Here is a 25,998-nt window from a genome sequence, read left to right as displayed (position 1 = left end):
TAGGATATATCATATCCCGTACTAGATTAACTTATTTTAGGATGGAGGGAGCAGTACATACGAGGTATGATGAAATGGAATCGAGCAATCATGCATGCCCTTCGCCTTTACTCAAGTAACTGAACAGTGTACACGCCATTTTCACATCGATCAACACGTTGTTTGTCGTGTAGTGTGTGTCTGAGAGAGATAGTTTACTAGCTTGACTTGGGAGGCAGCTACCTCTCCCTTTCCCCTTGGCTTTCTCAGTCCCTCTCAGTTCCTTTGCTTTCCTTTTCCTCTCCCACCCACCCTTCCCATCTTCCACCATCGAACTCTTCTCCTTGCTCTTGAACTGAGTAGCTCGATCGATTGCATGCGATGGCTGGATTGTTTGCATCTCTGGCTGTTAGGAGGGCGCTCGACACACTCACCTCCTTCCTACCGGCTAGCCTGGTGGCATCCTCCTCGTCAGGAGCTGCTAGGGCAAGGGAGGAGCAGGATCTTGAGGACTTGAGGATGCTGGAGCGCACTATGCGCAGGATCCACGCCACGCTGAACGACGCGGAGCAGCTCTGGGACATCCGCGAGGAAACCACCAAGCTGCAGCTCAAGGAGCTCAAGGAACTCGCATACGACATGGAGGACGTAGTGGACGAGTACGAGTACGAGGTGAACCGCTGCAAGGTCGAGGCTCTGGAGCTGTCTGCGAGCGCCGCCAGCAACAAGCGCAAGCACCAAACGGTAACACTGCTTTCTCAACAATTTTGTTATGTTTTTTGCCCTGAGTGCCCATTATATTTGCATCCTCAGCAAAAAATAATAATAATAATCAAAGAGAAAAAAAATAGCAGTTTTAATTTGGCATGGAGCAGGGCGAGCAGCAATGCCGTTTCCTCTTCCCCTTTTCTATCGTCTAGATCAGGAAGCTCTAGAGCCGGCTAGCTGGAGCCGTAGGACAATCGGGACTGAGATCCTCTGCTCTCTGTATCTGTACTGTATCTCCAGTGGGCGTGTCCCTAATATCGAGACAGTGAGACCTTCTCTACTGAGTACTTCCATACGGTGGTACTTCATAGCCACCAGCATCAATATGTGCATTCGTAAGCTCCAGGCATACTCCTTTGCTTGCCCGTCGTTTGTTTACTACTGCCTTGGTGCGTCATGCTTTTTTTGCTTTCGTTAGCTCTTTTTAAACAAGCTAATGCAGCTTGGGAACTCTCTTAATTTGTGAACCTCCTCCAGCAAATCTATTGGCCGTTGTTCATTGTTGTTGGGCGGCAATCAGATAGCGGATGGACGGCGGCTTCTGAGAGTTGAGGTCTTTGTGTCACTGGTTGTTGGAGGCAATGGGTGGCCTCCGGGTTAGAGAATAGAGAGACTGTTAGAAATAAACTTGCCACAGTATGTTTGTGGCGTGTGTGTTTTGCTGCATGTGTGTGTCTGTGTGCGTCGTGTGTGTTCTGTTAGTTTGATTGAGTCGTGATCGCGAGTGCATGGCTGCTGCATGGTTGTTTGCATGGCCGTTGCAGTGTTGATCTAGTCGTTGGAGTGCAAGGTGTGTGTGGCGTCTGGTTCAGCTAAGCAGCCACGTCGTCCGGGCGAGCGTGTGGCTCACGGCGACGTTGAGCGGGTCCTGCGGAACGTGGCGCAACGGCCGGCATGGAGGCTAGCTCCTGGTGTGTTCCTGGTCTTTATGTAGCCCCTGTACTCCTGCATTGTTGAGCGAGTGAAGTTCCAGTGAGTAATAAAGCCATGATATAGGACCGATCGGCTCCGCGGCGTTCGTCGCCGAAACTCTACTGTTCATCTTCAACCTCCAGCCATTCTTGTGCGTGAGAGAAAGAGAGTTTTTTTCTTGTGTTCCTAGGCTGTTTCCAACAGATACCTCATATTCTCTCCTGAATTTACTAGCACTCTTATGCACTACTAGAAAAAGAATTTTTACCAATACCACGATATTTTCTAGGCGGACTATAAAATCACTGTTTGAAAAAATAGTTCAAGATACCATAAATCTAGTCTTGCCGGCGAAAATCGATTTTCGCAAACGAAGCCATAAGACCTCTGCCTGCAAACATCCGCCACCCACGGCAAAACCCATCCTCATAAATACGCTACCCGTCTCCAGTCCCTCCACCCACTAATTAAGTCCTCTGAGTCCTCTCCCCTCCACGCACCTCACTTCAGCCCCTCACCTCACCCCTCCTCCACCATCCAGCCGGGCACGACGGTAACGGCAGGCGGCAGCACAGGTAGCCCCTCCCCTCCCTCCCAGATCCTACCTAAGGGAGGGCGGTGGCGATGGCCACAGCAACCAGCAGTGCAGAGGCGCTCCCCGCCTCCTTCCCTCCCCGCTCCAAGATCTGGCTGGGGGACGGGAACGACGGCAACAGTGGCGCTCCTCTCCCCTCACTCCCAGATCCTACCTAAGGGAGGGCGGCGGCGGTGGCCATAGCAACCGGTAGCACAGAGGCGCTCCCCTCCTCCTTCCCTCCCCGCTCCAAGATCTGGCTGGGGGAGGGGAATGACGGCGGCGATGGTGCTCCCCTCCCTCCCTCCCAGATCCAGCCGGAAGAGGGGAGCCGACGGCGGCGGAGGCGGTGCTCCCCTCCCCTCCCTCCTTTCCAGATCCGGCTAGAGGAGGGGAGCGACGGTGGCGATGGCGCTCCCCTCCCTCCCTGCTAGATCTGGTCGGAAGAGGGAAGCCGACGGTGACAACGAAGGCAGCGCTCCCCTCCCCTCCCTCCTTCCCTCCTAGATCCAACTAGAGGGAGGGGAGCCGGCCGGCGATGGTGGTGGAGGCACGCTCCCCTCCTTCCTAGATCCGGTCAGAGGAGGGGAACCGGTCGGCGGCAGCAGCGCTCCCATCGTGATGGTGGCGGATGGAGGAGGGGAGCCGGTGGCCGGAGGGAGAGGGCGGCGGCGGGGGAGGGGCTAGAAGGGGAGGGCGGTGGAGGGCGGCGGCAGGAGAGCAGCGGTGGTGGTGACGTGGTGGCTGGTGGGCGGCACCGCAACAACGACAGCGTGATTTTCTACATTTTGGATCTAAATAGGCAACTTTTCTTGAAGACGGACTGTACAGCCATCGCTTGTCTCCCAATTCAAAGCCGATGGCATGCAAACAATGATGTCTCTCCTTGGTCTGTTCCATCTTTTCCACTTCACCAAACCTACTTACATGACAAGCAGAGAGCAGTGGCGGCTCCAGATTTTTTTTGGGTGGTCCTACTTCATACTCCGAAATTTCAAAACACCGAAAACTTAAATACATATACAATATTTGCTCAAAACTAGCATATTTTAGCTTAAAAGTAGGACCTGGGCTAAAACACCAAATTTGGGTAGAGGGGATATTTTGGGATAAAATTGAGGGTGATCTAGGGATCACCTAGACCACACCCTAAAACTGCCCATGGCCACTACTAGGAAAATGATTCGTCGCCATGAAAAAGATGATGGCATCAATGCTAAAATTGTGGGAAGACATACATGTTGTCACCATTTTAAATTTATTGCTAGCCATGGTAATAAATATAGTGGTAATATGTTATTGCAATGATTTTATTTAGTGTAAAAATTTTCAATATTGCCACAAAATGTTTGTGGCAAAAAATCATATTGCAATAAATAATTATTACCACCAATTCATGTGTGTTAGTTCTGCATACCAAATTAAAAGTTTACATATGAAACTATAATCCTAACTATTTCTTTTTTATACCTTGTCATAGTTAGGATTCAAACCCAAGACCTCACCCTCACGCACCATTTTCATTACCAACTCACCTATGCATCAATTATGTTAGCAAATACGTATCTTTCCATTTGATCCTACCTAACTGAGATTTGAATCATGGATTTCAGTATCTAAAAGATTTCAAATGAAAATGTTGTCACCTATAAAATTATAGATCTCGTCGAGAGCTATAATTTTCAAATAAAATTTGTCCCAAGCGATGTCCATATGAAAAAAAAAATAAATTAAATTATGAGATGATATTTTTTTATTACAACGAATTTGTTGATCGTGACAATAGCAAATAGTGAAAAGTACCACAACCATATATTATGCAAATTACCAAAAAAATTAAAACTGTGACGATAGAACATGTTTTTTTGCACCAGTTTTGTTTTTTTTGGCGATAGCTCATTTCCTATTGCAACAAAAATATTGAATAAAACAACTATTATAAATCTTTACAATAAAATATAGTTATTTGCCACAAAAAATTTACCATTGCAATAGTACACTATATGGTCACAAATTATTTTTCATTGTAATAATTTGATGATGTAGTGGGTAAAGAGAGCCTATTATTTAATGTCTCTGTGCATGCCCTTTAACAAGGAAATGTCGTGTCTTTCCTTAACAGTACAATGCAATTTATGTCAGTATTTGAATTGAAATGGCAATAAACGACACTTACAACATATTGTAAGAGTTTTATTAGCCCTTAGATCTATGCACAATGAATAAGCTCACATTAACTTGGTCACCTTTGAAAAATCCGCGTATGCATACTACTAATTAATTCTTTTTGTTACCTTGGAAAAGGAAAACGAGGCCTTGTTACATGATTTGGGTATCGTAGCTGTTCCAGAAGAGCTAGCTACTAAAACAAGGAAACTTATTGAAAGATTCCACGAGATCAAATATTATTCTGATAACTTTACTTTAACGGATAATGATGGAGAGAGACGGGTTGCACCTAATATTGGTAGTTTCCAGAAGACTAGCTCTGTTGTTTTTGAGAAGAGCATTCTTGGAAGAGAGAAAGACAAGGACAAAATTGTGGAGAAGTTGTTGTCCATGGGAGGTGACAATATAGCAAGTCCTATTTTTGTCTTAGCTATTGTTGGTATGGGAGGAATAGGCAAGACAACACTGGCACAACTTGTGTATAACGACTCAAAGATGCGTGAGTCCATCGATAAGCATGCATGGGTTTGTGTGTCACAGCCATTTGATGTTACAAACATAACAAAGAGCATCATTAGTTCACTAAAGAAGGACAGGTGTGACTTATCAGAGCTAGCTATTCTTCAGGAGATACTGTTGCGCCAAATCAAGGGAAAGAAAGTTTTTCTTGTGTTGGATGATGTATGGAATGAACGTAGTGATTTCTGGGAACTGTTGTGCATACCTATGAGGAGCACAAAGCTCTGCAACATTGTAGTAACTACTCGCAGTGAGAGTGTTGCAAGGTTGGTGCAGACAATGCCTGATTTCTACTCCCTGAACTGCTTAAGTTCTTATGACAGTTGGTTATTGTTCAAGCAATTTGCGTTTCCTAACCAGGATTCTGGTACTCCAGCAAACCTGGTAGAGATTGGCAGGGACATTGTTAGAAAGTGTAAGGGCCTGCCATTAGCAATTAAAACAGTAGGAAGCATGTTGCACTGTGAAGCTAATGAAACGGCATGGAGAAATGTCGCAGAAAGTGAGCTATGGGACTTGGAGCAGATACAGAATGAAATTTTGCCATCCTTGCATTTGAGCTACAAGCACATGCCTTTGTACCTAAAACGTTGCTTTGCTGCCCTTTCTCTATTTCCAAAAGACTATCAACTTGAAGATTCTTTGGTGGTTCATTTATGGGAATATCTTGACTTGCTTCAAAGTGACCGGAATGATATAGAGAATAAAACTGGATATCTGTATTTCAATGAATTAGTTCAAAGGTCATTTCTTCAAGAATACGATGCTTTCCGCTACACAATGCATGACCTTTTTCATGATCTTGCTTGCTTTCTTGCTGGGGAAGACTTCTTTAGACTTGAAGGGAAGATATTAACTGAGATTCCACCGAATACTCGTTACATGTCTCTATTTATTAATTGCAGAATAGATGAAACTTTGGTTGCTCCAATTTCTTTGAGATCATTTGTAATTTTTGGCAAAACTGGATTTGGGGATTTTATGGATGTGGACACATTCCTTTTGAACTGTAAGAAGCTGCGGAACCTTAGCATGGTATGCAAACCCTCGATGGCATTCCCTGACTTCATTGGTGGCCTGAAACTGCTACGACGTTTGTCAGTTCTTCCACCATTATTTGGCTTTAAAATTATAAGATGTACTACTATGCCCCAGCTATATAATCTGCATGACCTTCATTTGAATGGAACTCATGCAGTACTTGGGTTTGGGAAACTGATTAAGCTTCAAACTTTGGAAGTATATGTCACCAGATATGGTTGCAACTGTAACATAAGAGAGCTGAGAAACTTGAACGAAGTAAGGAATCTGACTATATATGGATTGGATAATGTAGCTCACATTGAGGATGCGAGCAAAGCCCAACTACAGAACAAAAGACACCTTGAATCACTGAGTTTACAGTTTTCCAATGTGATATTGGATTGTGGACACGTGCTAGAACCAAAACCTGTTGCAGTATCTCATGAGAAAGTACTTCATAACTTGCGACCACACCACAACCTAAGAAAGCTGCATATATATGGTTATAACAGTCCGATATTCCCCAGTTGGCTAGGTAATGCTTCGTTTCTCAACATGACTGAACTAGATCTGCAATGCTCCGAGTGTCATAAGCTTCCAACGCTTGGTGAGCTACCGTCTCTCAGGTTTCTTAGACTAGCTAAAATGAAGAATTTGCAGCACATTGGCCGGGAGTTGTGCAGTAATGTTATTGGTGTCAAAGGCTTCCCATCGTTGACAGCCTTATCAATTAATTTCATGCCTGGGTGGTATAAGTGGTCTGGGGTGGTAGATGGTGATTTTTCATGTTTGCGGTCCCTTACAATCTTCGATGCTCAGAAACTGAGGTCCATTCCGTTGGCGCTTTTTATGTCCGTGATTACTCTATGCCTATGGAGTTGTGGCAATCTCCACACGTTCCCTGCATCACATAACCTAATAGAGTTGAGAATTACTGAGTGTGATGGCCTAACCGAACTTCCTGCCCTCCCGTCACTTGTGGAATTAAATATAAAGGAATGTCCCAACTTATGTACGATTGGTTCACTCCCATCACTTTTGGAATTACAGATACACAAGTGTCCAAACTTAAGTGTGGTTGGTTCATTGCCCTCACTCACCACCATCAACCTCAAGGATCCACAACTTAAAGATGAGGCATTGTACAGCCTGTTGAATGTCATTGATCACCCCTCGCTCAACTGCATAACAATTATCTGTGAAACCATGGCGGACTTAAATCTTGAGCCACAAAGACTGTCGTCATTGAAGAAGCTCCGATTATGTTGCCCTAATCTCCAGTACTGTCATGGCCTTTCTGATCTCACATTCCTTGAGGAGATAAAGATTTGGGGATGCCCAAATCTCCCTACAGATGGTTTGCTCCAACGACTGCAGCAGTCTCTGGATGTTCAAAAGAACGCAGGAGGTATGTTGTGATAATCTCTAATGTAGCTGTCATATATCGTTTCTATGTTGTTGTTACAAGCCACAAAGACTTAAGTAGTCATCGTCATTCTTTCTCATGTTCCTCTGTTTTTCTTTTGCCCATGCAGTTTATGATGTTGCCCATGCAGTTTGTGATGTTTATAGTTTCTGATGTGTATTGGGCTACATTCATGCTTTCGGGAAGTGTCCAGAGTTGTTGTCCGATATAGGATGAGTTCCTGAGCATCTCCAATCTTTATCAGGAGGCCAATTATCCAGGTTGCCAAGGTGGACCAATTCCTCGCTCTTCTTCCTCTCCAGAACAGGAGGATCTCCAAAATCTTTGGATTTTTTTAGTGTATCTTTGGTTCGATGTGGACCGTTGAACGGATGAGATCTAAGGGTGAATACTCCTTGCTACTATATCTAATGGGGCCTGTTCGGTAGTTCTAATTAGCAGCCAGCTGCTACAGCGAAATGCATAGAAGATCAATGGTAGCAGCTGCAGTGCAGCGGCTGCACAGACGCTGTATAGGGCTGCCGAACAGACCCAATATTAGGGTGTAGTAGTACAGTAGAAGGGTAATTCTGAAAAAAATATTATGGCATTCTTGTAAATTAACCATTAGGAAAGGGTGTAATCTGTAACTGCCAATAAGATTAGCAGTGTTGTCACGTGATGGGCCTCCGAAGTGAAGTACAGGCCCAGCCGTATGTAACATGGCCTCCAAATTCTACATGGGCTGCACTCCCGAGAATACATGGACTTATTAAAAAACAATTGGATAAGTATCTTTATCGTTGTCTGTTCGGACCGATTGGTTGCAAACATTTTATCGTTAGTCTGTTCCGACCGGCTGGTTTCAAACATTTCTTTCTGGAATAGCACGCAAGGATATGTGATTTATTAAGTATTTTCTTAAAATAATTTAAAAATGGACTAGTATAAATTTTAAAAACATCTTTCGTATAGAAAATTTTTAGAAATCCCGGTTGAAATACGGATAAATTCAGTCAAAAAATCAACTCGAGTGGGTCCGGCCCAATAAAGCTTCCAAAAATTTAACCCAATTTTCTTTAAAAAAAACTCGAGGTTTTTTCCTTGACCAGGTCCGGAAGTCCGGGTCGATTTTTAAAACACATGGTTTTCGGTCGTGCGCACAAAGAATAAAGCAGAATGGATTTTTTTGAAAAAAATATATTATGTTTGGAACTCATCCGAGACTATCCGGACCAGGTTAACACTAACAAAACGCGTGGGTTTTCGGTCGTGCACGTATAGATTAAACCAGAAATATTATTTTAGGATAAAATTGGTACCGCTAGAATCTGTCCAATTTGTCTGGACCGGGTAGATTTTAAAAACATGTGTTTTTTGGCATGCACACATAGAATAAAGCAGAACATATTTTTTAGGACAAAAAACATATTATGTTTGAAATTCATCGAGGACTGTCCAGACCGGGTCGACAATAAAAGAACGTGAGGTTTTTCAATCGTGCACACATAGATTAAACCAGAAATATTATTTTCGGACAAAATTGGTTATGCCTAGAATACGTTTGGTTTGTCCGGACCGGGTCGACAGAACGGATTTTTTTTGGACAAAAGCATATTATGTTTGGAATTTATCCGGCATTGTCCGAACCGGGTCAACACTAAAAAAACACGTTGTTTTTCGGTTGTGCACGCATAGATTAAACCAGAAATATTATTTTAGGACAAAATTGATTACGCCTAGAATCCGTCCGGTCTATCAAAACTAGCTCGATTTATAAAAAAAAAACGCATGGTTTTTCGGTCGTGCGCACAAAATAAGTTGAACAGATTTTTTTTGCCACAAAAGTATTATGTTCGGAATTCATCCGGGACTGTCCAAAACGGGTCGACAGTAAAAGAACACGTAGTTTTTGTTATCGACCCAGTCCGAGAAGACCCGTTTTAAATCCAGATAAATTATGTCCAAAAAAGCAAGCGGACTTTTTTTCCCCACTTGATCCGGGAAGCCCCGGTCAATATCTGGATAATTTCAAACAAAAAATCAACCCAATTTTGTTTTTTAAAATAAATTAGCCCGAGTGGTTTTTGTTATTGACCCGGTCCGAGAAGTCCCGGTTGAAATCCGAATAAATTTTATCACAAAATCAACTCGATTTTTGTTTTCTTTAAAAAATTAGCCCGAGTGGTTTTTTTTTCAACCCAGTCCAGCCCAATAAAGCTTCCAGAATACGAGGCCTAGGGCATCACTAGTTTACGTTGCCATGTTGGATCCGGCCCAATAAAGCTAAACCCATTACATGGCGATAGTAAGATGCACTTAACAATAATTTCCAGGATTGATTAGTTAGCTCCTGGACATTGCTGAACTACAAACAGTTTTGAGATCATCGGAGCATTAGTTCCAGGCCATGCCATTGTTTCAAGGGGACAAAAAAAATCTCAAGGTGTAATCATGAAGAACAAAATATGGAGCTGTGCCATTGCTGAACTAAAAACCTCTTGTCGCCTCCATATCAGTACCACTAGACTTCCATACACTTCCAAGCATTCTGTAACATTGTAAGTCTGAATGACAGCAACTGCAATGGATTCAAAACCAAAGCAAAACACTTCATTTCTCCTCGTTGTTGAGATTCTCACCATCAATCGATCTCTCTGGCGAAAATGAATTCAGAAATGGCAGAATTCAACTTAACTTCAGTAATTGTAGTTTCAGTACTAGAGCAGAATTCAAAACTTGACAACTTAACTTGAGACACTTAAAATTCAGTGGGTTAAGCCTAATTTGAAAGGAAATTGAGAATACTAAACTAGATCATCATCTGGCAGCACATCTGATGGTCGTGTCTTCCTGGCGCATCAAAACATCTTCCCACACCACACCTCCTGTTGCCACCATATGCAATCACTGAAGATACCAGCCATCTTAACTAGCTACAAAGTATGTTAAAATCAGCACTTGATGCCACAATTTTTAAAATATTATAAATTTCAGAAAAATAATTGAACACTATCATGGAACAAAAATAAAAAAAAAATGACCGCCAGTCGAAGCAAGGGCTCAACATTAGTCAATTAATCTGTTTGCATCCTGATTTGCATGCACAGCCCCACTCACAAGCAAGTCAGATCTCACAAGCTTGCAGACCAATTCAGATTCCAGTGATGGTAGAAGTATACAGTAAATCACAGTTTAAGGGCTACATATAAGCACCTGATCAGGTAAGTTCAGGGTTAATTTCCTATAACCAATTATACCATATGGCCATATACTACATTCCTAATAATCGAATGATTACACTCCATTGTGAATCTGACAATTTATGTTTTCATAAATAACATCAAGTGTTTACTGCTAATAACTCCAATCTAATGGCATACTCCATCCATCCCAAAAAAAGACAAACCCTGGGTCTCCGTGTCCAACGTTTGACTGTCCGTCTTATATAAATTTTTTTTATAATTAGTATTTTCATTGTTGTTAGATGATAAAATATGATTAATAATTTATGCGTGACTTGACTTTTTAATTTTTTTCATAAATTTTTCAAATAAGACGGACGGTTAAATGTTGGACATGAAAACCCAGGATTTGTCTTTTTTTTTGGGACGGAGGGAGTATGTAGCATCAAATTTAATCTAGCACAGTTCACACCATTCAAACATTATTGTCTTTATGTAATCGATAGCAAAGATCAAACACCATTCAAACAATCCTGTATTCCTCTAATCGATAGCAAATACTTCAGACCTGTCTTTCTGTATTCTATGGCAGCTAGCAAATCCTTAAAACCTTAAGCTAGGACGGTAATTAATCGATTAGGGAAATGAATAATCTTGCTCAAGAAGAAGCCTTCCTAAAGTTTTTTTTTTTGCTGAGCAGCTGCTTCATTACCTGAATAAAAATGGAGAGGTGGCAACGACTCCTATTCCAAATCAGACGAGGGTCGGCGACTCCACGTACAACGAGGGTAGGCGGCCGGCGAGGAGATCACCGAGAATCCCGGCATGGGGCTGCGAGGCGTCCAGCGGGGGAAAGCGAAGGGGCCGGCGAGGGGCAGTCAAGTGCCATGGACCGCGTGGTTCGTCGATGCCGGGACCTCGATGACTAAGGCGGCACCGGCGGAGCGCTCGCACTCTGGTGGAGGGGCGACGCGGCGGCGGCACCAGCGGCGCGCTCGCGGTCTGGTGGATGAGGGCGATGGAGGCGGCAAACAGATAGTGGGGGGGATCGGGAGTAACGATGAGGAATACTGTGCGAACGCAATATTACCGAAATACCCTTCCACCGAAATTAATACAAGAACTAAAATGCCCATAACAATCAACGGTGAATCGTCAGATATAATCCTACCATCACACAACTACATGCACAAGTGGGGGCCCTGTAAGTGTCAGCACAGTCTCCACCTTTCAGTGCTCAAATCAGAAAAATTGGTAGTCACCGGCAATGATCAAGCAGAGTTCCGGTGTCTAGCTGGGTTTTTCTTTGTCACCAATGCATTGGAGCTGGATATTTGGACATGGAGCAATGCAGGGCCGTTCCATGAAATTTGAGGGTCCTATGCAAAATCTTAAATGCGGCCTAAACTAAAGTGACTGGTTATTTGGGGTGAAAATGGTGGGGTCGCTTTCTAATTTATGCTATATTAATTTGTGTATCAGTCAATAATTAAATAATTACTCTATATTAGATCTCCCGTAATGTTTTTCTTGGTTCGTCACTGAGTACACTTACATTTTCTTACATTGACAGAGATGGGGAGCGCCACACAACACGTTTATCAGGCGGTGCTGGTGGCAGCGTTAGCACGGTAAGTGAAGTCTTAACAAAATTATTTCAACATATAGGTTATAGGTTATGTATATTTTAGTTGCATAGTACACCTTGTAGAAAAGAACTATAATGCAAGAATTTTAAAAAAAATTTAGAACTGCACATCTGACATCTATCTATCTATATATCTATGAGCAATTTTACATCTAACATTTGATATTTCGAGATACCATATTTTACGAGAGCTTTTACGGTGCATGGGAGGTATGCTAAGTACCTCCCCTGCTATTAAACATCCACCGTTGATCTGTGAAAGGGTAGTTTAGAGATATAAATTAACATAGCAGGGCAGTTTAGTAATTGTTTATTTTTTTATCAATTATCAACTGGAGGAACTTCTCTCCTAGTCTCCTCCTGGCTGACTGTTTGTTGCTTGCCCTTGATGATCTTTACATAGCCGTCTGCCGCTAGTTGTCGCTAACTTTGTGAATTGTGCTACATATACATATCCTCAATTTAGCACTTAGCAAATTAATATCTTCTTCCCCCACTGACTCTCGTCTAAAATTGAATTACTATCTGAGAAGACCAAATTATTCTCCTCCATAATCATTGCCTGGGTATGCGCTCCATCGTTTTATGGTGCACAACCAAATTTTATAGATATCTTTACTAATCGTTATGACTCATGTTGAGTTGTGATCCAAATTCATTTACACTTATAAAGGCCGACTTCGAACGGAGCGAAACAGAGGCCCGTCACCAGAGGCTTGGGCTGGATTCCGTCATCATCGATATCCTTCTATCGGTTCTGGTTTTGCTCGATCCCAATAAACGGTTTAGAAAAACAACAGAAATAGTACTGATGATCAGGTAAAAAAAACTAGGTACAACAATAAGTTTTCCTTAATTTGAGACCTACATGGGCTTAATCTTTTTTTTCACCAACATAAAAGTTATAGACAATTTTATCTAGATGATGGAAGTTCTATAATTTACTAGATTACAATAGGCGGTTTGTGAGTTACGCATAAAACAATAATGGAATTTCTATAGGTTGTTTAATACGAATCGATAAAAAGTTTATATATTCTAGGTTTTGATTTTAGTAAATATCCCTTATAACTATCATTAGTTGAATATGGTGATTTATTCGTACTTTTGCTCTACAGGTGTGGAGGGTTCCGACGTTGGAGGAGTTCAGGCAAGAACAGGATGGAATTGTATGATGGATAAACTAGGTTGCTTTGATTAGTTTCACTTACATAATTAATTTTTGAATACTTACTATTATTGGTTGTTGTGGTTCTGATGTAATGCTACATATTCATATTCTGTTTCATATTCAAGTTCATGACATTCTTCATGTTTTATTATTTCGGATATTCTATTTACATTATTCAAGTACCTTGCATAGTCATGAGAGTGCAGTTTGGATTTTTATTCATGATCCTTGAGAAGTGTTGATCACGCTTGCTCGGCTTACCGATAATGTTAAGAGGATATTCATACCTGCCCGGGAGGGAACTACTACCTTTTGCGTTCTTCGTTTTAAAATAAAGGAAATCAAATGTTTCATATTGGTTTCTTATTGCACTAAACCCGTGTATGTTTTACTAGTTTCATACTGTACTTGCTAAGTATCTTTACTCACTCTTGTATTTAATTTGGTTTTTAAGTATCTACATAGGATAGGAGTAGCACCCTTGGAATACACACTTTATTACACACTATTAAATTTTACCTATGTTCCTGCTTAGCATAGGTTTTGCTTAGAACTTGTAAATGTCATTTAAAGTTCTAATTATTATTTTCATGTGGATTTTTTTGGAGCTAGGATGGTTTGAAAGGTGTGGATTATATCATTATCGATTTATATTATAGCTGCCTATCATGGATGTTCGTATTTATAGGGAGATTCTACCGAAATTTCTAATAATTTTTAGAATTAGTGGTTTTGAGTGTATTTTGGTGGGGGCGTTACAATAGGAATTTGAGATTATCACCTGGCTGCTCAGGAGCGTTTATAGAAGTGTCACATCGTGGCTTAGAAGTTTATCACAAAATATTTAATGGACTTTTACTATATAGAAGATAGATAGCCACTTGTTCGTCACCAACATAGTCTATCAGCATGATTTACGTTTCTTGTTCAGCAGAGACGAAGGCATTGTTATCAATGCGTTTTTGAGAAATGGGTTGCCTTTCCAATGACATTTTATCCGAAGAAAACTTCGGCATACATACTTGAACTCCCAGTTCATTGAAAGGCACATCACAAGCTCTAGTACCTGGCCATGCTTCTCAAATCTCAACTCTACCTGTTGGCAATCTCCACGAGCAATTCTGAGAGCTCCCTCCCCTTTGAGAACATGGGCATATGATCAGCTCCCAGCAACGCCCTCACCTCTGTGCCTGGGTTCCACGAGACCATCAGCCGCTGGATCTCCGCCGGCTTCCACTCGTCGTCCTCGGCCACGACGTACACTCACCTCACCGCGCCGTACCTGCCCATCGTCAGGACATCCCCGTTCATCGTGGCATCGTTCAGGAACCGTCGTGACGGCCTCACCATCGACATCGCCAGTGTCAGATCCTGAAATTACACCATCAGATGAACCAGGAAGGGATCGAGATGGTGCCATATATATAAGGATTAAAACGAACACGATCCTCTGATGTGAAGTCGCTGTAACGTAACATGGTTGTCGCTGATATGTGGACCCACGTGCGGATGATAGGTCTCACATGTCAGTGACAATATCACGATGTGCAGTTATGTCAGATGAACTGGTTCTTGGAATTTGGATCTCTGCCCGAGGAACAATTAAATGTCCATTATTATTACATACCTCAGGTGGGCTGAGCTGATACACTCGCCGTGCCAAGTACTCTGGTCCGAACAGAAACGTCTTGTCAGGATTCTGGGGATCACCGATGGTCCTGATCGTTCAATCCATGAAGAAATCTGCATCCTTCCCTTGCGATAGCTAGCCGCAGTTCGTACAATTCAGAGTTAGTTCAGACACTGCTTCACATTTAACAAAGGTTTTGGGTGACTTTGTTGTCACTCACAGAGGCGTACCTGCTTGAACGCGAACGACATGGGCTTGCGGCGGCGGGCATGGTGGCGGTGACGAACACGGCGACGGCGATCTTCTCCGGGTGCCTCTCCATGGCCAGCGCGAGGCTCTGCCCGCCGAAGCTGTGCGCGACGACGACCGCCTTCTCCTCGCCGTCCTGATCGGCCACCGCGTCGAGCAGCGGCGCGCTGTACCGCTCGAAGGACGGCACCTCGTCGGCGCGGCCCGCGCGCGCGCCGCACGCGGCCATGTCGAGCGCGGTGACGCGGTGGCCCGCGGAGGACAGCGCGGTGGCCACCCTGTACCAGCACCACGCGCCGTGGCAGACGCCGTGCACCAGGATGAAGTGGTGGCGCCGCCGCTGCTGCTGCTTGTTGCTGCCGCTCTGATCCGTCGTCGTCTCCGATGAGCTCATTGGTGGACAAACTTGCCGTCGCCGGCCGGCTGCCGCTTTTGTGTTGGGTGTTCAGGATAAGATCAATCAGCGACGAATTCAAGATGCAAATTGTGTGAGTGCTAGTGTAAAAATATAATATGATTAAAATAAATAAAGATATATAAACTAAAGTACTTAAAAAATGAAAACAAAATGCGCATATGATGAAAAAAACTTTCTCTATTTTGATTTGTGCCTATATTAAAATATTCGTAAATATATGTGAATATATTGTTATGTATACTGGAAGTAAGTTCTATTATATCAGTTTGGGCAGTAGAAGCAGTGAGGCAGCCTGTCCTTGTCTTCCGAGAAATTTCTGCACTACTAATTAGACTTGTTAATGACTAATTAGGAGCAGGAATTAGCGGTGGGGCTGGCGCACCAACCAGCCCTAACAGTGGATCCGCTACTGAGATCAATACTGAAATACTAGCACGATAGCAGCTACTCCTACTTAGGCTCAGTTTGTTTGTCCATGTTCCCAACCCCACCTCCTCGTTTTCCACGCGCATGCTTTTCAAACTGCTAAACGGTGTATTTTTTGTAAAAAAATTATATACGAAAGTTGCTTAAAAAAATCATATTCATCCATTTTTAAAAATAATTAGCTAAAACTTAATTAATCACGTGCTAAATACTACTTCGTTTTGCGTGCAGGGGAGTTAGGGTTCCTAACCCTCACTCCCGAACATAGCCTTAGGGTGTTCCTAGTCTGCAATATTTTGAATTTTTATCGTCAGTGGTCGGATGACGCAGTGTGTAGCCACTAAATGGGTCCCTCCAAAAGAAAAATTATATGAGTATCTGAAATGTTTTAATAGCAGCTGGCCGTACCATATACTAGCAAAAAAACATTTCCAAAGTAGTTTTCAGGAATTTGGTGGGGATCCATGCTGGGGATTTTGGAAAAATTTAATAGTAGTATCTTATAATATTTTATGATGAATGTAGTACTACTTATCAAAGATTTCGAGTGAGAGCGCACCTTCATTGCACCATCCAAGACTTACAAGTAGGAGCATACTCTCTGTCCCAAGATGGCAAAGAGTAGCCGTCTTGCTACTAGCGGCCCGCGTTCAATTCTCGAGAAAACACCGAGCCTGACACCCTGCCTGTTAATAAACTGACAATGGTTTCATTTTATCATTCCCTAGGAAAATAGATTATGCTGTGAGTCACTTGTAACTAAAAACTTGAGCAACATATTTTAATATTAACGAAGTCACCAAGAACATCTCGTTATCCATGAGTACGCCGTCTAGCACCAATCTAGAACACCTATGTCAGAATTTTAATCTGGATGGACTGGTTCCACCACAACAGACCTAACCAGTTATGTTATGTTTCTTTCGTTGGGGTAGTTATTAGCTTATTGCATATGATCAATCGGCAAACCGTCTTTGGTTTCCGTTCTAGCTCTGCAACAACCGACTTGCAGGGACAATGTGATACATGTAAAAAAAATAATTTTTGCGGTCCCTAAGGAGATGCTAAAATTAATTACCATACCTACTATACACTGTTATGTACATTTTTGTGAGGTGGAGCCCAATAAGACCAAGTTTAATAGTATAGCCCACTACTAACACCAAATCATTTATAGCAAGTAATAGTCAATTTATACAATAGTTGCTTACTATACTATTAATATCTGGTCCCACCTGTCATCTATACATTACGTCTTGGAGCCCGTGCTGCAGCTAGCTACAGATCCGTAGCCCGCTGCTCTTCTGTCTCTTCATTTATCTCTTTAAAATATGTTTATAGCTGATTTATAGCCTGCTATTGTACCTACTCTGAGCCCGAGCGTTCCCAAGCACCTAGGGAAAAAAATATGCCCCCATTTCAAATTATAAAATGATGTTTTGGTCTCTTCACTTGTTTAGATTCACTAGTATTCATATCAATTTGGACACATATATAAAGCACATATATATCTATATTCACTAATATAAAAATATAAAAAAATAACTATTCAAGTTATATTTATGATCTCTTGAGGGAGATTAACAATGGATATAAAAGATATGATCCCTTATGAAATAGGAGGGTCCTTGGAGAATAGAGATATACAGGAGGAATGGATGGCAACTTGAGGTACTAGGGAAAGATTTGAGTAAGAGGTGATTGATGGAACATTAGTGCTCTAAAATATCTACAGTTATGACCAAATGAAGAGGATGAAAACCTTTTATATTTATGAACAGAGGGAATATGTACTATATATGGTGTTGTGTCCATGTTTTTCCAATCAGATGTACTATGTGATGATGATGATCATAGTAGAGGTGATATGATAGTCACTCTAATTTTGTTCGCATCATTTACTCATTATTACTCAGTAGATATAAGATAATATACACAGTACACACCACCTGCACACTTGCTCTAATAGTCCACAATCTCTGAGTTATATTATTGTTTTGTTCTTAATCCATTTGTCTATATATTTCTTCACTCATCTCTGAGTTTGTGTACAGATTATATATGCCTTGCATCTCCTCTCTCCTCTCTTGCCTTATTGGCTTGTCTTGTGAGCTTACATGGTATCTTAAGGCAAGGACTTAGAGGCCTACTTGCTCTACGAGAGGACAGGTCTTAAAAAATGATGGCAATTTGTAGCTCTTGAGTCATATGCTCGTTAGTGCGAGCGTTCATAGTGGCCTTCCTTTCAGGCTTAATTATTTTGTTGTTGCTGTATTATATGTAAACTTTGCTTCTTTATCAAGGAACGCTTTCTTAAAGTCTTAAAAAAAAGCTTTCTTAACGTGCCGTGGGAAATAAAATCATATATCCATTTCTTCTATACTACCTCCATTTTTTAATATAAGACACCGTTGACCTTTTACAAACGTATAACCATTCGTCTTATTCAAAATTTCAATGCAAATATAAAAAAAAACTAAGTCATGCTTAAAAAGCATTTGATAATAAATCAAATCAAAATAAAATAAATAATAATTATATAATATTTTTCAATAAGACGAATGGTCAAGCGTCTCTCAAAAACTGAATGATATTACATATTAAAAAAAATGGAGGGAGTATTTTAAACTAAGGTCAGACCTAATATATTATCCAGCTATCATGTATATTAAGTTCCCGCAAATGTTCCCAATGTTTGAAATGTAATTATACGCCAACAACAGAAGGGGGTCAATTGCATGAATACGAACAATCAAAATCTTTTGCGGAAATAAAAGTTATCCTCAAATTCGATGAAGTTACACCAGTTCGACCACCTAGTCACCACCAGTTAGACCGCTTCCTAGCCGTTAGTCAGCTCATAACCTAATCCAATATGGTACTTTTAGGGATAACACAAGTTCCTAGGACATTCCTAACCTGGAAACTATCAAGTAGTTTTTATACTTGTCACGTCATATATGCATTATATTATATGTATAGAAACTATGTACTCAATGGATGGTGCTTTCAAATTAAATTCTTATCCAATCACCTATTTTCTCTCTCCTTTTATCCATATATCCCCTTATATACTTCTCTTATTACTCCTACTTCTCTCCGATGTTCTCTGTTTCAGATTAGTGTACGAAGTTGTTCGGCACGTAAAATAGAACGACACATTTTCTTATGATTAATTAAGTATTTACTATTTTAATGGATTAAGATGATTTTTTAAAGCAACATTATATAGAAAATTTGTGTAAAAATACTGTTTAGCTATTTGAAAAGTGTGTGTTTGGAAAATGAGGGAGGTGAGTTGGAACTCACTAGAGATACAGAGTTATACTGCCACGCCGCCAATAGCCCAACAGTAGCTGGGTTTTAAGGCCCCCTGTTTTTATCCTCGGTCTGTTTTAATTTTAGGTTGTGTTCGCACATCCTTATTCCCATCCGGAACATTGATTACGGAAAATGGAGCGGTCTATTAGCGCGTAATTAATTAAGTATTAGCTATCTTTTTAAAAAAACTTTTTACAGAAAACATACCGTTTAGCAGTTTGAAAAAGCGTGTGTGTGGAAAATGAGGGAGAGAGGTTGGGAAAAGGGATACCCAATCCCCCGCATGCCCCCAACTCACCTAATTATCCACCTTCTTCCTCCAGCGTGCGGACTGTGGTTCGGCTGGCCTTTGAATTCTTCGAGCACTTGGAGAACCTCCGGACACCAGCCACAATCTGAGGCTCGCATCGATCCTCGGTAAGATTAAGATAAGAATTTGTTTGTTTGTTTTTTCGGTTTTGGACACCACTTCAGTTCTGTGCTGCACTTTTGCTCAAGCATATAATCATATATTTCAGTATTTCACCAGTTTGTTCCTTTCTGTTTGACCTACAAGTACGATTACTGTGAGAAGTCGGGGTTTGTACTGCTTAAGAAATGCTTAAAAAATATGCTTAGGTTGATTTGTTTGCCGATATGATGTCGGTACTGGTCATGGATTTGTAGACGCCTCTCGTCATATTTTTATCTCATGTTAGAACCACATATTTTTTGCTGTTCTGGTAGTACTATTTTAGATAACTTTTATGGTGGTTTATTCTAGCATTTAGAACCTTTATCTTTCATTGTCCAATCGATCTTCTTTCGTAATATTGCCACGTCAGCTACAAAGTAGTACTTCCTCCGTCTATAAATATAAGAGATTTTGATTGGATGTGATACATTCTAGTACAACGAATCTAGACAAGCTTCCTGTCCAGATCCGTTGTACTAGGATATGTCACATCCAACCACAATCTCTTATACTCCCTTCATCTACTTCTGATAGTCATATTTTCAAATCTGAAAAATTTATTTTTGATTGGCATATTCAATTCAACAACCTATCATCTTAATGACTTTCTCGGATTTAATGTATAACTCTCCATTCTTTTATACAAGATTGGCTACATGTGCATCGAGAAATGTAAATATTAATGAATCGCTTGTTTACGAGGAATGATTAGTGGCATGTTTAAATAGATAATAAGTAGAATTATTTATTCTTGATCTATGTGCCAAGATGAAATATGACTATCAAAAGTAGATGGAGGGAGTATTTAGGAATGGAGGGAGTATCATTTTTTCTTATATGGGACAATGTAGTATCACTTTTTTTTCTACCGTTAATCCTATCGTACTATAAAGTTGATGTCCACTAACTTTTAAAACTCAGCATGTAAGTATGTGTCACATCTTCACCTGCTAGCAATTATTTTCTAGGGTATTCTAAATTATATGTAAGTGTGTCACATCATCACCCACTAGCAATTATTATCTAGACTATCTTAAATATCATGCAAACATGATATCGTTTACAATTTTGTTGTATTTTTAGAACTCAATATGCAAGCAATGTCAAATCATTATCTTAACATCCTTTTTATATTATCTAAACATATATATATTACCATTTTTATAACGTATAACATACATTCATCCATATATCTCGCAGCGAAACACGGAGTATCGAGTAGAACTCATTAAGCAAAGCGTGGGATATTATTGGTTGTAGGAAACAACAAGTAGAGACCACCATAAAAGTAGTCGTTAATTTAATTTGTAGGGCAATTCTCATCTCTTGCATTGATCTGAAATGTTTTTTTTTTGTGATTTAAATCATAGGAGTGTACCAGCATTTCACAGCAGTTGGGTATTGGAATGAAAAACTGTAAAGCACACTTAAGATGCTTAATTTTAGAGATTTGCTCCGGTCCAAGAAAAAATACCTCGAGGTACCGGTATCTCGCGGTACTAAATCGTTTTTAATCGTTGGATCTAGTTGGACAGGATGAACATTGTTAGATCCAACGATCGGAAATGATTTGGTATCGTGAGGTACCGGTATCTCGAGGTACTTTTTGTTGGACCGGAGCAAATCTCTAAAATTTATGATATTTGAGGTTGTCGAGGTAACCGGCCAACATATATAGAGGGTCTAATTTGAATTTTAATTAGAAAAATCATCTTATTGTTGGTACTAATACTATGAAATTTGACAATTGCTACGGAGCCAAGATAGATCGTGACCTCTACAATTCTTTAGCACTGGTATTAGGAGATATCACAAATTATTAATTACTAAAAGGTATATTACCTATTATACGTTTGTTCTCAAGGACAATAAACATAAAGCTTAACATTCCAAAACTCGTTACATCTATGATTGATAGGATTTGATTTGTTGACCTTCCTAGAAGGAAAATCTGGTGGATTTTGAGATGGCTGGAGTATTCGCCTCCATGGCTATCAAATGGGCGATCCAGAAGCTCGCATGTATGGTATCAACACCTATGCCGTCATCGTCTTCAGCAGCGCCAGCTGCGAGCGAGGACCTTGAGGTTCTGAAGAGGCTTGAGAGAACAATGAACAGGATCCATGCGACACTGCACGATGCAGAGGAACACTGGAACATCAGGGAGGAAACAGCCAAGCTGCGGCTCAAGGAACTGAAGAAGGTGGCTTACGACGCGGAGGACGTGGTGGATGAGTACGACTACGAGATGGCACTCCATAAAGTGGAGGCATTTGAGCAATCTGCAAGGGCTAATCGCAGCGGCAAGCGCAGGCATGAAGAGGTAAAATTTTCATATATTTATTTACGATGTTTGGACCACTGCATAATCTATGCCAACAAAAATTCTATCAGATATTTATATATGATGTTTGGACCATGTTTATGTATGATATGTTATTTCTGTTATGTACATTCATTTAAGATTTAACAGAAATTTATCCAGAAGTAAGGAGATTCAGTTTTCCTGATTAAGGTTTTTATGTTTTCCAACATGAAGGTTGATGGCACGATCCAGGCCATTTCGGACATAGTCCCAGTACCGTCTGAGTTAGCTACTCGAGCAAGGAAAATTATGGACATGTTTAATGAAATTAAAGATTACTCTAGTAACTTCAGTTTGTCTGAGAATGATGGAGTGCGGCGATCTATTCCTGATATTCACCAGGTGCGGCAGACTAGCTCTATGGTATTTGAGCCAAGCATTATCGGCAGAGAAAGTATCAAGGACACTGTAATTGAAAAGATGCTGTCCCAAAACAAAAGCAGTACACCTGAAAGCCATGTTTCAGTCCTGGCCATAGTTGGTATGCCAGGAGTAGGCAAGACAACTCTAGCGCAGCTTGTGTACAACAACACAGAAGTATGCAAATCTTTTGATGTCCGTGTTTGGGTCTGTGTATCAGAGAACTTCGATGTAAATGACATAACAAAAAGAATCATCTCAGCAACAAATGAGTTTTCTCATGGTGAAACAATTGCTAATCTTCAGGAAGAACTGGTAAAAGAAATTCAGGATAAGAGGTTTTTGCTATTATTGGATGACGTATGGAATGAACGAAGAGACTACTGGGAAATGTTCCGTTTGTCAATGTTGAAAACAAAGCTTTGCAAAATTATAGTAACCACTCGACATAAGAATGTTGCTAGACTGGTTCAAACAATGTATTCCTGTGAATTAAGCTGCTTAGATCCTAATGATAGCTGGTCATTGTTCAAACAAACTGCCCTTTTGGATGAAGAACATCCAAATAATCCATGTCTACACGAAATTGGCAAGGATATTGTTTCGAAGTGTAAAGGGTTGCCGTTCGCAATCAAGACTATTGGAAGCATGTTGCGCTACGAACCAGATGAAACTAAATGGAAGGATATCCTAGAGAGTGATCTATGGGACTTAGAGCAATCACAGAATGAGGTACTGCCAGCACTGGAGCTGAGTTATAAGCAGATGCCCATGTACTTGAAACGATGTTTTATTACCCTCTCCTTGTTTCCAAAAGATTACATACTTCATGAAGAAAATGTGGTTCTTCTGTGGGAGCCACTGGAATTACTTCAACATGGTGGTGGAGCTAACAAGGCAAAACTTGCAGTTTCATATATCTCCATGAATTAGCTCAGCGGTCTATTATTGAAATTAGTACTGATAGTGCATACAAGATGAATGACCTCATCCATGATCTTGCATGCTTTCTTGCTGGAGATGAGTTTGTTAGAACTGAAGGTAGATCACAAGTTGTGAAACCATGTGTGGTTATAGTTCTTTTGTGATGGGAAATTGACAAGTACCGGAAGTGCAAGAAGTGTGTGCGTGGACTAACATTGGTCAGGTTGCGACATCTGTGCCAAAACAACGGCTGTTTGGTTCATGTGTGTGCAGGTGATCAGAGTCGATCTTAGTCAACGGCAGATCGGGACTAGACTCAGGGGAGTTGAGGTCCAGAACGATCGACGGAGCCATGTGACAAGGTTGAGATCAAGGTGACGCACGATGGACGAACACCGTATCGGGAAGACTTCGCAACGGGCTTCACAAGGTCAAGTGTGCAAGTGCCGGGTTCGCAAAGAAAATGGAGAATAGAAGAGGAGCTACATTACTTCGAAGTACTGTAGCATGCAGGCATGCCCTGGCGTGTGCATGAGATGGCAAGTGCAGCTAGCTGATTTGGCTAGCTAGCTTGCACATGGGCTCGGTTGGCATGGAAGCCAAGCCGACGCTTGATTGGCTCCAGGCCCGAGTGCTTGGCTGGCAGGAGGCCAGGCCGAGCAGGCCCAAGACAAGACGACGGTCCACGGCATCGGCACCATGCGCGGACAAGCGCGGGAGATCATACGAGCCGCGCGGGCGCGCGGGGATCGGCGCCCTCCCGTGGGACCCACGCTGTTTTCGCGAGCGCGCGCGGGAACGGCTCAGCGGGAGGAACGGCGACGTGGCGGCTTCTGACTGGTGGCGCGCGGGAGCGAGAGAAGCCAGCGCGCGCGTGTTGGCTTGGAGGAGCACGACGCGGATCGATCTCCGGATCAGTGCACGCTGATTGGAGGAGGAGTAGGAGCACGCGGATCAGTGTGGCGTGAAGGTTTTGGATCGAAGACGTGGCAAGCATCGAAGAGACTTCCTTCGGTTCTAAGGAAGAATGGGTGGTCCGGATTTCATCTGAGTTAGGGTTTCGCCCTAGGGGTATTTGAGACAATGTCTTAGGGGTCTTTAGGCTATAAATAGAGAGATGGATGCAAGGGTGGACCATACAGTGGAAAATACATCAAGAATGTCAAAACAAAGGAAAGATGATTATCTTATAGGTTGCTCCTTTTGTAATCCTTTTGAGATGCTCGGTGAGAGATTTTCGGTGTGAGTTTGGAGTGTGTTTGCCCGAGAGGCTTTTGTATTAGGATTAGTTTGGAGTGTGTTTGTCCGAGAGATTTTATGTTTGTGTTAATGTTCCTCTGAAGGTGTATGTTTGCTCCTAGTTGAGCGGTTATTTTGCATCACCTATGAATGAAATGATTTGAAGGATTTCGTTTTTGCTTTGTTCATTTAAATTCCGCAATTTAAATTCCGCTTGCATTTTGAACTTTGCGATGATGAGTTTTGCTATCTCCTCCTCACCTCTCTTCTAGTTTCGGGAATTCCTTTTCTCTTCCTCTTCTAGTTTCGGGAATTCATTCTCTCTTCTTTTCTAGATCCAGCTTCTCTAATAGCCGCCGTTCTAGTAAGGATTTTGAGAAATCAGGCTTGATGAGTATTTTCGGGGGCAAGATTTGAATTGCTATATTCAAGCTGTTCTTGGTCTTTCAATTGGAATAAGGTTAAATCACCTTACACTGTGCCCGATGATGCTGATATCACGCCTGCAAATATGGCTCAGGTTGATTTTAATTATCGTACAAGAAATGCAATCATTGGTGGAATTTCTTCTGGTGAATTTAATCGTGTTCAACACCACAAGTCCGCTCATGACATGTGGACTGCTATGTGCAATTTCCATGAGGGAAACAATGATATTCAATTGGTTCGTCAGAATCAATTTCATAAAGAATATCGAAGATTTGAGATGCACCCAGGAGAGTCCATTGATTCTTATTTCAAGCGTTTTGGAGAAATTGTTTCGAAGTTGAGATCTGTTGGAAAAGAGTTTTTTGATAATGATAATGCTCGCCATCTTTTGAATTGTCTTGATTATGGTGTTTGGGAAATGAAAGTTACTTTTATTACAGAGAGTGCACCTCTGAGTGACCTTACCATGGACAAGCTTTACTCAAAGCTAAAAACCCATGAGATGGATGTTTTCCATCGGAAAGGCCTTAAACACTCGATGGCTTTGGTAGCTGATCCCTCTGGTAGTACTTCTTCTAATGACTTAGCTTTTGTGTGTGGTAGCTTCTCTCTTGCCGCTTTACACTCAGTCACTGAGGAGCAATTAGAGAAGATTCCTGAAGATGATCTTGCTCTTTTTGCTAGAAAATTCTCAAGAGCTTACAAAAATGTGAGAGATAGAAAAAGAGGAAAAACCAATGAACCATTTGTGCGTTTTGAGTGTGGAGAGCCTAACCACATAAGAGTGAATTGTCCCAAGTTGAAGAAGAAGAGTGACAAGACGACCAAGA

At 41.5% G+C, this 25,998-nt stretch overlaps 2 protein-coding genes and 1 pseudogene across 2 annotated transcripts; 2 read left to right on the top strand and 1 right to left on the bottom strand.

The window, feature by feature from the left end:
- Window positions 1–232: 232 nt before the first annotated feature.
- Window positions 233–8,124, top strand: LOC127753717 (putative disease resistance RPP13-like protein 1). Its single transcript, XM_052279142.1, has 3 exons — window positions 233–723; window positions 4,538–7,352; window positions 7,480–8,124. The coding sequence occupies exons 1-3, from the start codon at window positions 361–363 to the stop codon at window positions 7,521–7,523; spliced, it is 3,222 nt and encodes a 1,073-aa protein (XP_052135102.1). The 5' UTR covers window positions 233–360; the 3' UTR covers window positions 7,524–8,124.
- A 6,208-nt stretch (window positions 8,125–14,332) lies between these two features.
- Window positions 14,333–15,681, bottom strand: LOC127755329 (probable esterase PIR7A; annotated as a pseudogene).
- Window positions 15,682–22,372: 6,691 nt separating this feature from the next.
- On the top strand, window positions 22,373–23,509 carry LOC127753677 (putative disease resistance protein RGA3). Its single transcript, XM_052279091.1, has 2 exons — window positions 22,373–22,807; window positions 22,883–23,509. The coding sequence occupies exons 1-2, from the start codon at window positions 22,373–22,375 to the stop codon at window positions 23,507–23,509; spliced, it is 1,062 nt and encodes a 353-aa protein (XP_052135051.1).
- Window positions 23,510–25,998: the final 2,489 nt, after the last annotated feature.

This window comes from Oryza glaberrima, chromosome 11 (assembly GCF_000147395.1).
Source record: "Oryza glaberrima chromosome 11, OglaRS2, whole genome shotgun sequence".
Classification (NCBI taxonomy): Eukaryota; Viridiplantae; Streptophyta; class Magnoliopsida; order Poales; family Poaceae; genus Oryza; species Oryza glaberrima.
This window is presented reverse-complemented; position numbering and strand designations above follow the sequence as displayed.

Coding starts and splice junctions, on each gene's coding strand:
- LOC127753717 (XM_052279142.1), top strand. CDS start 361: ATGGCTGGATTGTTTGCATCTCTGGCTGTTAGGAGGGCGCTCGACACA. Junction 724..4,537: donor ACAAGCGCAAGCACCAAACG/GTAACACTGCTT, acceptor ACCTTGGAAAAG/GAAAACGAGGCCTTGTTACA. Junction 7,353..7,479: donor TGTTCAAAAGAACGCAGGAG/GTATGTTGTGAT, acceptor TTGCCCATGCAG/TTTATGATGTTGCCCATGCA.
- LOC127753677 (XM_052279091.1), top strand. CDS start 22,373: ATGTTTTCCAACATGAAGGTTGATGGCACGATCCAGGCCATTTCGGAC. Junction 22,808..22,882: donor GTGTATCAGAGAACTTCGAT/GTAAATGACATA, acceptor GCTAATCTTCAG/GAAGAACTGGTAAAAGAAAT.